The sequence below is a fragment of the Thamnophis sirtalis genome, unplaced genomic scaffold (genome assembly GCF_051295495.1).
Source record: "Thamnophis sirtalis isolate CommonGarterSnake01/CBP01778 unplaced genomic scaffold, rThaSir2_p1.2 scaffold_3, whole genome shotgun sequence".
In the NCBI taxonomy this organism is placed as follows: domain Eukaryota; kingdom Metazoa; phylum Chordata; class Lepidosauria; order Squamata; family Natricidae; genus Thamnophis; species Thamnophis sirtalis.
In genome coordinates this window covers 62,973,785-62,986,889 of record NW_028261383.1, presented here as the reverse complement: position 1 = coordinate 62,986,889, position 13,105 = coordinate 62,973,785, and the positions used below count along the sequence as shown (strand labels likewise).

General features: G+C 38.2%; 1 protein-coding gene across 2 annotated transcripts in view; it reads left to right on the top strand.

The window, feature by feature from the left end:
* The window catches only part of TPRA1 (transmembrane protein adipocyte associated 1), a 35,899-nt gene that overhangs the window by 5,434 nt on the left and 17,360 nt on the right, over positions 1-13,105 (top strand). The window contains exons 2-4 of one of the 2 annotated variants that reach the window (XM_087708975.1): positions 6,124-6,252; positions 10,461-10,651; positions 10,761-10,893. In XM_087708975.1, the coding sequence (XP_087565101.1) occupies positions 10,473-10,651; positions 10,761-10,893 (312 nt within the window). In that variant the 5' untranslated portion in view covers positions 6,124-6,252; positions 10,461-10,472. The remainder of the gene's footprint in view (positions 1-6,123; positions 6,253-10,460; positions 10,652-10,760; positions 10,894-13,105) is intronic. The other variant, XM_087708974.1, reaches the window with a different exon arrangement.

Below are 13,105 nucleotides of genomic sequence, written 5' to 3'. Positions count from 1 at the left end.
GCATTGAAATATCAGTGCTGAATACTCGGACTATGTTTGTCAATGATTGGATTTCTATTTCTGACTTTCCATAGAGTTTCAAATCATCCATATATAGTAAATGCGAAATTTTTTCAGCTTCTTTGGCTGTTTGGTAGCCTAATTTCATTTTTTTAAAAATTACTGATAGTGGGATCATTGCGATGATGAAGAGAAGAGGTGAAAGTGAATCACCCTGGAAAATTCCTCGCTTGATATTAACCATTCCGTAGATCTCATTCCCTACCGCCAACTCAGTTCTCCATTGTTTCATCGCCTTTTCAGTAAAGGATGTAATATTTTTGCTAATGCCAGTTGTTTCTAATCATTTTATGATCCAACTATGTGGCAGTGAGTCAAATGCCTTTTTGTAATCAATCCAGACCATATTCAAGTTCGTTTTTCTGTTCTTACAATTTTCTAATATCATTTTATCAATTAGAAGCTGATCTTTTGTGCCCCTGCTCCTTCTTTGTTGCCTTTTTGCTCTACTGGCAAGATGTTGTTTGTTTCCAAATAATCCATCATGTTATCTGCAATAATGCCTGTGAGTAATTTGAAGGTTGTTGGCAAGCATGTTATTGGTCTGTAGTTTTCAGGTGTTGTTCCTTTAGTTGCATCTTTCTGAATCAAGTATGTTTTTCCAGTTGTCAACCATTCATCAATTTGGCCCTTTTGTAAAATTTCATTCAGTTGCCGTTGGTCTGATCGAAATTGCTGGTTTTGTTTATATTGGATGATTCGTGCCTCATATCTTTCAATTTTTCTAGCTGTTGCTGTTATCTGCTGTTTTACAATCTCTACAGCTTCATTGATGTTTCTTGTATCCAATCTATATCTCCTGATTAGCCGATCTATGATTTTGTTGTTTTTAAGCCGTTGCTCATGCATGTTCTTTAAGTTACTAGCATCTGCGCTTAATTTTTTTATTTTTTGTTCTAAACGGATTTTCCACTTTGGCTTTGATGCTTTTTCTGTTGTGTGACTAGGTACTTTAATTTTAATGCCTAGTTCATTAGTGACTATTACAGCTGCGCTGTACATTAACTGGTTTGTTTCCAAGATGGATCCCGGTTCAATTGTTGAAAACACTGCATTAACCATTTTCATGATAGGGCCCAAAATTTTCTTAGGCACAGTTTTTAGTGATGGTAAACGTTGCCTTTCCTCATTAAGCAGAAAATGCTCCATGATCTTATCCTTCAATTCTTTTTGTTTTTGAGTTAGTTCATCAGTTGGTTCAGTGATAACTGGTTCTAGTGGTTGTGATGTTATTTCCTCCCCAAGAGCTTCTTCTGGGAGTTCTACTATAATGTCTTTAGTTGTGTCTTGAATATCAGTTATTTCCGCTTGTGATATTGTTTTTTGGGTTTTGCAATTTGCCTGAATTTCCTCATGTTCAATTTCACTAAACACTTTATTCCGTATAATAAATCGCCTTTGATCTGCTAGTCGTTGTTCACTAACATTTGAATGTGGATATTGTTGTTTCCATAATTCATACATTCGCTTTAAATAGCCTCTTTTTTCTGGCTCTGAGTTGTAGTAACAGGCCATTATGGCACGGTTTTCATCTGCACTATATTTTTGTCGTTTTGTTGGCTGGTCCACTTGTAGCCCACTTGTCGACGGATGTCCAGGGACCCCAACATCCGCCGCGGCCCTTGTTAACCCGCGCAACGACCGATGCGGTATGGAATTCTTATTTGTTTTTTTCACCATATTGTATGGGTTGGCGGGTGTTTTTTTACGGGACCAGATGCCAACCTGACCCCAACCTTCCTCCTTTCTCATCCAGGCTTGGGACTTCTTATTATTATTATTATTATTATTATTATTATTATTATTATTATTATTATTATTATGTGGTTAATCTTTGGTGAGATTCACAGCCTTTGGGGCTGGTTCATAGCCTAACAGCTCGAGTCCTAACCAAGGACCTAGGAACTGTTAAGGTAACGTCGGAGGATATAAGCTGTTCCAAGGAGAGTGGTTTTTTGTAGAGTCAGAATGTTCAAGTCAGGTAAATGTAGAATTTTCAAATAGTGAGGTAGCCCTTGAGGTATTGCTCCAAGGGCTCCAATTACAATCGGGACAACATACGATTTCTTTTTCCACAGTTGCTCAACTTCAATTTGCAAGTCCCGGTACTTTGTGGTTTTTTCTTGCTGTTTATCTTCAATTCTTGCATCTCTAGGTATTGCAATGTCAATGAACCATACTCTTTTTTTCTTTTCAATTATTTTTATGTCAGGTGTGTTGTGGGCCAAGTGCCTGTCACTCTGAATTCTGAAGTCCCACAAGATCTTGACTTTCTCATTCTCTAAAACCTTCTGAACCTGATGTTCCCAGTGGTTTTGGCTGTACTCAAATCCAAACTTTTGGCACAATTTCCTGTGAATGTAACGCGGTCATGGCGTTGTAGGTAGTCAGTTTGTGAAATTTTACTGTACCCACTGATCAAGTGGTCGACTGTCTCGTCTTTCTCATTACAGAGGCGACATTTGCTGTTGGTGGTAACATGTTGAATTTTTGCTTTCATGTAGTTTATTGCTGCTGTTGTTGTTGTTGTTGTTGTTATTATTATTATTATTATTATTATTATTGCTCCTCTCAAAAGGCAATCACTGAAGACCTTGGGAGAAGGAAAACAAACTCTAAGGGGGATGAACTGAGATACTGTAATCATAGAGTCAAAAAGACCAGATAGGCCATTGAATTTAATTTCCTGCTTAATGCAGAAATCCAAATTAAAGCACTCAAGACAGATGCTGCCTACCCTCCGAGAGCATACATCTAATGAAGAAAAGATCACTATTCTGAGTAATTGGTTCCATTGCTGAACTGCTGTTACTTCATGGAAGTGAAATTAATGAGATGCTTAATGCATTGCAAACCTATCAGAAATGCACATTGTGGATGCCAGATTTAATCTATTTTGCATTGTACTACAGTTGCAGTGTGAGTGGCCCTGATATATTCAGGATATTAAAATAAAGCCAGAAGTGTCTCCCAATCTTGGCAATTTTAAGATATGTGGACTTCAATTCTCAGAATTTCCCAGCAGGCATCCTGGGAATTGATGTCTATATAGGCAATCCTCAACTTAAAACTGTTCATCTAGTGACTGTAGTTACAACAGCACTGAAAAAAAGTGACTTATGACTATTTTTCACACACAACCATTGCAGCATCCCCATGGTCACGTGATGAAAATTCAGATGCTGGCATTGGTTCATATTTATGATGGTTGCAGTGTGCCAGGGTCATATGATCAACTTTTGCTACCTTCTGATAAGCAAAGTCAATGAGAAGGCCAGAAATTGTGGTCATACATCGAGGACTACCTGTACATCTTAAAGTTGCCAAGGTTGAGAAAGACTAAATTTATGGACTACCAGTAAAATATGCACACTGATAGAGATTGAAATGCATCTACAATACTTCAAAATTCCTACTATTGCTTAAACCGCAGCAAATGTCCTTAGATGATAATCTTCAGATAGAGTACAATTGTCTCTAAAGCTACATGTTATATCTTTCAGAAAACATTATGGTTGCACCAGGGGTGGATTTCAACCGGTTCGCGGCGGTCCCTGCGAACTGGTTGGTCGGCGAACCCGGAAGTAAGTAACTTCTGGGAACGGCGAAGGGCCCACCCGCCCGCCCGCGGTCCTTACCCAGTTTTGATGAGTTCTGTGCTTCCACGCATGCGCAGGACGCATACAGCGCCTGCGCGATCCTCCAGGAGCAGCTGGAGCATCGCACAGACGCTAGTATGCATGCGTGCACCGCGTGCGTGCACGAGGACGCCGCCGGCCCCGTTCCAACCGAACCGGTTGGAACGGGGCAAGAAACCCACCCCTGGGTTGCACTCTAAGCAGTCTTTCTATGGGTCACTATGAGATTGCTTCCAGTAAATATGCATAAGGTTGTGCAGTCAGTGTAATGAAGCAAGAATCAAAAATTCAGATTAGTTGAGCTTCACTCCTATTACTTATGTATGTCACCTAATCAACCATATATTCAGACTGGATTTGACATTTTTATCCACTTAAGTCATTTCCAAGAGCTAGGGATTGTTAAGGGATGATGATGTTTTGTAGTATCATCGCAGGATGTAAACTGTTCCTAGTAAAGCAGCCTTTTGCAATTGAATGACAGTGAATTTTAATTGTTATTGTTATTTATTTATTTATTTATCATTCATTGCACATTGTTAAAAAATCACTGTCACAAGACATAAGCTGCCTTTAGTAAAGCTGCCTTTGCAATTGAGTGAAGTTGATTTTGTCAGTAGTGATGGCATTCAAACAATGCTCCAAAAATTTGGGATTGCATCCAAGGCAACTATTACTGTTGGTACTATATTGGCTTTCTTCTGCCACATTCATTCTATTTCTATTTGCAGGCCTTTGTATTTTGTGATTTTTCTTCAGTTCTTTTCTGGTGTCTCCAGATATTGCAACAGCCACTATCCAATCTTTTTTTGGCTTTTTATCGATAATTGTTAAGTCTGCGGTATTAAATGACAATATCTGTCTGCTTGAATTCTAAAATCCCAGAGCAATTAAACTTTTTCATTTTTTGTTACTTTGTGGTACCCACCAGTTCTTACTGAGCAGATTTTTTTTGTGAGACTGAGTCACGAGGGGTTGTCCTTGGATAAAATGAGGAAGTACATTTGAGTGAGTGAGATATGAATGTCATGGTTAGATAAAAGACCTCTTTCTTTGTCACTATATTAGCATGACTGTTTATTTCAAGAATTTATCAGTACGTTTCCTCTGAAATGGAGTCTGGTGTTTTCAGAGGAACATGTTTTAACTTACCAAGAAAATGTGAATCTTTTAACTGTAAATCTAGATGGAGAAAATTACAGAGAATGATGAAACATTTGCCCAAATTTTAAGAGGAATATCCATCTGAGATTTATTTCACTCCTTATGTACCACCTTCATTGCTGGCTTACTAATTTCTGTGCAAAATTTAAAGTTTTAAACTGAAATAGTTTTATTTATTTATGTTTGTTTCTTTATCAGAGAGCCTGTTTGGTTATAGTGGTTAAAGCAACAAGCTAGGAACCTCGAGTTCTAGTCCTACCTTAAGCAGGAAGCCAATGGGTGACCTTTGGCCAATCATTCATTCTCAGCCCCACGAAGTAAGCAAGGTCAAACCATTTCCCAAAAAACCTTGCCAAGAATACCCTCAGGGACCTTTCCAGGCAGTCACCAGGAGTCAAGACTGATTCAAAGGCAACCCCTGGTCTTAAAATGGATGCCCCAACCCATTGAGAGTGATTGGATTCTGACATACTAGCAAATTGGACCTTTTCTGACATGTACTGTTCATCTTTTGTATTTCCCTGGGAAAAGTCTTTCAGCTTTTCCCCTAGGCTACTAGCCACTTTTGGGGGGTTATGAACAAACCATAAATGAGGAGAAGTAGTTTGTGGTTCAGTGGGCCAAGCAAACACATAAAAGATTTTTAAGGGAGCCCTAATACTTTTGCTGTTCCAAAAAGCAATTTTATGATCCAGTATTTTAATGACTATGTTGCTTTTTTAACATATATTTTTAACTTTAATAATTTGTGATCTTATCATAAATTGGTAATTGCCTTGGGAGAATAGATACCCTAACATGTGGGCTTAATCAGTCAAATATGACTCAGATGTCAGCTGAATATTCTTGAGAAAGAGCAACTACATGGGAAGTGTTGTTCTTAACAAGCAATTACTGAAGATTGTTTTAAGTATATCTGAGAGACAATGGTTTATACATATTCTTGCTGAAGAATGTGCTTTCTTGGAAACTAGGCATTACTGTATTTGTCACTTTGATACAAGTGGGTGCATCACTGGCGATTTGGGCTAGTGCTTCACTTAATCAGCAGAAAATACAAAGGAGACATTGAAAATATTACTGAAGCATAAACTGAAGAAAAAACAGGCAGCTGTGCTGATTTCATAGGAAAATGTTTAGCTAGAATCAGTAATAAAATAGGTTATTAGGCTTGGCTAAATATAATTAGCTTATGTAAATTAGCCTTTGAGACACTTAAAAATATGTAGGCTTGATTAATTAATTTATATTTATGTTGTAGTGCTTCAAGAAAAGGAGAGAGAAGAAATTTGTTTGTAGATACCCAGTCCACAAGAGACAATAATTCAAGAAGCACTTTATGATCATAAAGGAGTTTTTTCTAGAAGAAACACTGACCTAATCTTTAAAGGTAGAAAATAAATTAAATTTTGATCTTTATGTGTTTTTTGTATTAAAAATTGGCACTCTACTTTCAACAAGTATAGGTGTCTTCAAATAACTGAAAAGTAAAAATATTAAATTTCTGATGTTAAACCACATACTACAGATTTGTTTGTATAGAACTGTATTATTCTACATTATTTATTTAGACGTGGAAACAGTTTGCTTAATGAAAAGTGATTTCTGTTACTTTAGCAGTTGTTTTTCATTTCAAAAAGTGTGGGGGGGGGGGGAGCAGGAAAGGACCTTAGACTTGTAGTGTGGTCAGAAGTCTAATCATTGTAAAGTTGTTTGACAAGTGTGATTATGACCTTGTTTCAGCTACGAATTCAGGGCAAAGTTTCTTTGTTTAAAGCAGCCAAGGGTAAGAGGAATGCCATCGCTTGGTTTATGTCTTTGTTAACATACAATTATGTCAACCTCTGTGAATAAAGTACAATTTTAGCAATAAGGGAAGCCAGTTTAAATCCAACATGTTCACAAGACAAAGAAAAAAAATAAACTCTGCGTGGCTTTATGTCTCCAGGGTCACTGTTTACCTTTCCATTCCAGAATTGTTATAAGATAAATGTCTTACGTTAATTATAGTCTTCTGGTTCAGATGAAAAAAAAATCTAATCACAGCTACTATAGTGCTTGAAGTTCTTGGCTTGTTTTCATACTGAGTGATACCTGTGGCTTTCTGATTCAACCATAATTAGAGTTCATGATTCCCAAGGGATACTAAGGAAAGGAAGAAGGCTCCATTCTATTGAACAACCCAACAAGATGTGTAATATATGTCCAAATTGGCTATTGGTTAAAAATTGTCTGCGTCAACTTTCCAGATCATAGTCCAGCACAGTTACCTTGATGCTGATCTTCTGTATGAAGAATTTTCTGCCTTTGTAATAGAAATGTTAGAAAATATTTGACGTAGAAACATTGTGGTATTTATTATATTATCATTAATATCTGTATTTGTTAAAACCTGCAGCTTATTACCTGCAAACTTTGGCTTTTTTATGGATTATCCTGTTCCACCTTACTTTATTTTAGTAGAAGTTAAGGTTTATTTTCATCTCCTTGCTAATCAACCACAAATACTGCTTTTATTATGCACTAACATCTAGATTGCAGCATGAAAAGCCAGAATGTTTGAATGTTTGAATGTTTATTTTATTTATATGCCGCCCCAGAAAACATCCTGGAGTTGGTTTTGCAGACTGCTGGTTGCTAACGACTTAGATTTCCTTTATTGTTGACTGCCCTTCAACTATTTTATTACAAGGTTAAGCCGTGGCAAACCTTTGTTATAGAAGCTTGCAGATAGAGACTGCATTCACATATGGTGCTAAGTCATATAATGTGATTTCTTTGGTTTCCACTTCATGTATCATAAAAGTCACCGTGGTTTGTAAACTAGCATGTCATGTGATTCTCCCTGTTTGAAGTTTATTCAGTACCCGTGTTTCCCTGAAAATAAGACAAGAGTCAAGAGTCTTACTTACTTTTGACTCCCAAAATAAGTGCTTGGCCTTATTTTTGGAGAGGTCTTGCTATTTTTGAGGTGCGGGAGGCAGCAAGCGTGGTCATCACATGACTGCTGCTGTGTTGCAATATTTTCAGGGGAGGGCTTATTTTAGTGCATGCACTCAAGAGCCCGATTGGGCTTATTATCCGGTTAGGTCTTATTTTTGGGAAACAGGGTAATTCAAAATATATGAACCAGCCCAAGTCTCTTATTTGAGGAATTTCTTTTATTTGACAGAGGTGATGGCTGCATGGCTGGGAACAGATTAGGGATAGATCATCTAGGAGGAAATCAATCTATGTAGTCTCTAAGAGATGAAAAGGACTTGATGGCACATAATCAATCTTTTATTTGAAGACTCTTCTCCTTTGTGCACTTTGGGATTTTCTCAGAATTCAATAAGGCATTTGAATGGACTCCCTTTCCTAGAATTCACAAATACCAAGCCACTATTTTACAGATGTTATTTATAATCTAAGCTTCTGAGAAAAGCATGAACAGACAGAAATTATTACTTATTAGGATCATTCCAAGAATCATAGTTGTAAAAAGATGGCAAAAAACAAGATACATATATGTCAAACGTTAGCACACATATGCCATTCCCAGAGCAAATGTAGAACCCATTTATTTTGCAGCTGTATAATGATTGTGTCATTTAGAAAGAGGTGGGGAATTACAGGTAGTCCTCGACTTACAACCATAATTGAGTCCAACATTTTTGTTACTATGTGAAACAGTTGTTAAGTGAATCACTGCAGTTGATAAGTTAGTAACACGGTTGTTAAGTAAATCTGGCTTCCCCATGGACTTGGCTTGTCAGAAGGTTGCAGAAGTTAATCACATGACCCCGGGACACTGTAACCATGATAAATATGGGTCAATTGCCAAGTGGTCGAATTTTAATCACGTGACCATAGATAGGGATACTGCAACTGTTGTGTGAAAAACTTACAAAAAACTAAATCATTTTTTCAGTGCTGTTATAACTTTGAATGGTTGCTAAATGAACTGTTGTAAGTCAAGAACCACCTGTATTTAAGATGGAGTTGGCTCACCTGATGGTGCTGAAGAACTTCTGCCAGTATTTGTGAACTCTCCTTCACTGAGACAGTTACCTGTCATAGGTGCTTTATTTTATTTTATTTTGCATAGAGCAAAGGGCATCTCAGGTCAGCCAGTTTATGCCTAAGTGACATCTTCCAAATCTGTGGTTCCATGACTTAAAACAGTGCTTCTCAACCTTGATCCACCTGAAGATGCGTGGACTTCAACTCCCAGAATCCCCCAGTCCATCTTCAGGTGGACCAAGGTTGAGAAGCCGTGACTTAAAGGCATTCCTGACATAATAGCAGCGATCAATTCCAAAGGCTTCAAAAATATCCACAATGGCTACAAGTCTTCTACTAGTAACTATTACATTCTACTTCCCTAAGGTTGGAGAAGGTGAGAAAGCAGTTAAAACTGCAAAAGCACTTAATTAAAAAGAAATTCAAATTGAAATACACGGTTAGAGAAATAAAGTGCTCCCTGAATTTTAGGAATCCCAAGGCGATAGTTACTTTGGTAATACAGAAATGAAACAATTTATTTCATTTGTGTAACATTGAATTTGTGATGTGCAGTGTACAACCAAAATTAATATGGGTAAGACAGTTACGACATAGGGCATTCAAACAAATTGCAGTAATTGTTACAATGAGCCAGTGACACCCTCCAGGTAGTCAGAAATATCATCTTAGGAAAGTTCAATATCTCTGTTTTTATGGCTTTTTGAAAGGAGACCACAATTGAAACCAATTTAACCTCTGGAATAGCAGATTAGCAATAGCAGATTTTTATATACCGCTTCATAGGGCTTTCAGCCCTCTCTAAGCGGTTTACAGAGTCAGCATATTGCCCCCAACAACAATCCGGGTCCTCATTTTACCCACCTCGGAAGGATGGAAGGCTGAGTCAACCCTGAGCCGGTGAGATTTGAACCGCTGAACTGCTGATCTAGCAGTCAGCTGAAGTGGCCTGCAGTACTGCACTCTACCCACTGCGCCACCTCGGCTCTCTGGAAGAAGGCTGACCATCAAATCGTAGCCATTACAGAGAATAAACATCTGGAGAATCCCAACTGATCCTTACTCTTGCCTATCAGGATACCCAGTTGCCAAGATCTTACTTTCTGGTGCAGTTCTACCTGAGGACTTGGTTCTACCTGGAATAACAGTCCAGAAAGTATTTAGGAAGCAAGCCATGCAGAACGTTCAAGATTAAAACCGCTATTTTGAATTGTACCTTGGAAGTTGTTGAATGCCAATGTACCACCCATAACAAAAGTTTTGCATGGTAGTAGCAGGTCCATGTGCCAGCAATCTACCAACTTCTGAAAATACTTTAAATGAGACTTTATAATACTATGATGTGGACCAAATTACAATAATCTGTGAAGGGCATAAGCTTCCTGTTCCAGTGCCACCTGGTCTTGTGCACATAGCTGTCCCTAGGACAAATGTGTCAGTCTAACACTCCTGATCTACTAGTCAACACAGTCAAAGGAGTCATCACATAAGGAGTATGTGATTGAGAAAAGTTCTGTGTATTTTTTAAAAACAAACCCATCATGTAGGATTGTTTGAGATTTATTTTATCTTCTTTTGGCTCCCTCTCTCCAGAAAGGTGGCAGAATGTCAGCATTGGTGACATCAGCACCATTATCTGAGGAGGATAATGCCACTTATTCATCTTCTCCCACGGCAGTGACAACAGCTGACATCCTGACGACACCTTTGTTTATAAATGCTACCAACACTACTGTGCCACACAAATGCTTGGTGCTTTTGTATGAGGATATAGGCACATCCAGGTAAGATGCTATTATTGATGGTTCCTGTTTATTCTTCTGAACAAGATTCTCTGTATTGCCAGAAGTAACACAACACTATTTGAATAAGGTGTCTTTGTCTTGTTTTTAGAGTTCGTTACTGGGACCTTCTGCTATTGGTTCCCAATGTACTTTTCTTTGCATTTCTCCTCTGGAAATTGCCTTCTGCCAGGGCCAAAATCCATGCCACTTCCAGTCCCATTTTTACCACATTCTACATACTGGTAAGTACAAATTTATTTTCAAAGAACCTGGGAGATCTGTATCAGTGGTGGGATTCAAATTTTTTTACTACTGGTTCTGTGGGTGTGGTTTTGTGGGTGTGGCATGACTTGGTGGGTGTGGCTTGGTGAAGATACTGTAGGAAAGGATACTGTAAAATCTCCATTCCCACCCCACTCCAAGGGAAGGTTATTGCACAATTCCTATTTCCTCCCAATCAACTGAAACTCAGGAGGCAGAGAATAGATGGGGGCAGGGCCAGCCAGAGGTGGTATTTACCGGTTCTCCGAACTACTCAAGATTTTGGCTACTGGTTCTCCAGAACTGGTCAGAACCTGTTGAATACCACCTCTGATCTCTCTCTCTCTCTCTCTCTCTCCCTCTCCCTCTCCCTCTCCCTCTCTCTCTCTCTCTCTGTGTGTGTGTGTGTGTGTGTGTGTGTATATCTTCACTTGGCTCCTTTCAGATTAGTGAAAGGACTCAGGAGTTGGTAATGTGTTTGGCAACTGTCAGCATTAATTATCTCTCTACATAGCGTATCTTTTTTATTTGGGAATGAGACATTCTTGTGACTTAATCTGATCATTGACCTGCTTGATATTTCTTATGCTGTTTCTGTGTCTTTTGTGTTTCTGGAAAATTTGACCTTTTAGAGAATAGAAGCTAATCTTCAAAAGGATAAATGACCTTATTGCCGCTTCTTTAGTTGTTAACTTGATTTGACATGGGCAGTCGCATTTTGCAATTGAACTTAGTCACACATTAGCTGACTTATTCTCTGTCCAGTGCCTGGCATTTGTTAGCTAATATAATGCTTATTATTCAAGAAGACAAATGAGAACAGCCTCTTTTTCTCTTTGACTTACTTTCTCCTTGCAAAATTGTTCTCCCTTTAAATAACTCCAGATATTAACATATTTTTAAAAATATAAGTAAGTTTGATATCTCTATTTTTCTTTTTTGAAAACCCTGACTAACGTCAAAACCCTGATTATCAGTGTCATCGTTGCTTACCACTAACTGAATGAGTTGAAGGCTCTAAGAGGGAATTGATAAGTCCATGTTTTCTGATGTTCTTTTAGTTGCACAATTTCTAGAGTGCCACATTTTTAAGGCTATTTCTTGTTAACAGTTGCAAGTAGATTAGATAGGAATTTAAATGAGAAGAAAAACATTTCCTTACCCCTGCCTTAAAACTTCTAATTATTATTCTAAATGAAAACTCAGTTACCTTTGAAAGATTCCACTTTTTGTGTGATATATATGTTTGTGAATATCTCTCCCTCGCTCCCCCTCCCCTACCTCTGTGTGTGTGTGTGTGTGTGTGTGTGTGTGTTGGGATAACACTTCAATTATTTTGGCATTTATGATACTCTCTCTTCCCATTCCCCAAGCAGTTTTGTGTTTCTGTTTTACAGTTTCTTTTCCCCTTTTGCATAAGAATTTCTTCTTCAGAAAATAAGGAAGGATGGGATTTGCTTGCCTCTTGCAGAAAGAGGATATTGTATTAGCCTTAGACACAATTGGGGAATGAGGCAAGGTTCTGCCAGTGGATAGGTTAAACAATCTATAGAGGCAACAGCCTGGAAGGCCCGGTGTAAACAGGAGGCTGGTATTTCAGGTGAGTCATGCTTTTCGTACCTGCATGGCTGTCGTCATGTCTGCTAGGTTTTATGACACAGGTATGGCACATGTTCCAACATAGAATATGTAAAGCCTTGATGGTATAAAATTCCACTTACAATAGAAGAGCAAGGAATAATTTAGGAGCTGTCCTCCTGGAAACACTACAGTGTTTTTTCTTCATGGAAAAGTTAGAAAGAACTCAGAAATCACAGTTTCTGAACACAGTGTGAATTCTGTTCACCCAGAAAAACTGGACAAAATTGCATATATGTAGGCTTTCTGGGAGAGGCAATAGCTTAAGAGGCTTGTCCTAATCCCAGAGAAATGGCTTCTCATCCTGTAGAGTCAATTTAGGAGAAGTAGTGGAACTCATTAAGGCAGATCTCAGATAATACCTAATGAAGCAACAGTCATTCCTTTTCCCTCTGTCGTTTTTTTTCACCTGCAGTTCTGTCACACTTTCCGGTTTTCTTATGCTTACTGAACTTGTACTTACTTCTCTGCTGGATTTTTGGGAATTTCTGCTGGAAATTTTTTTTTCTAAGGAGTGGCTTTCTGAGTAACTTCCTCTTTTTAAAATGGATTTAT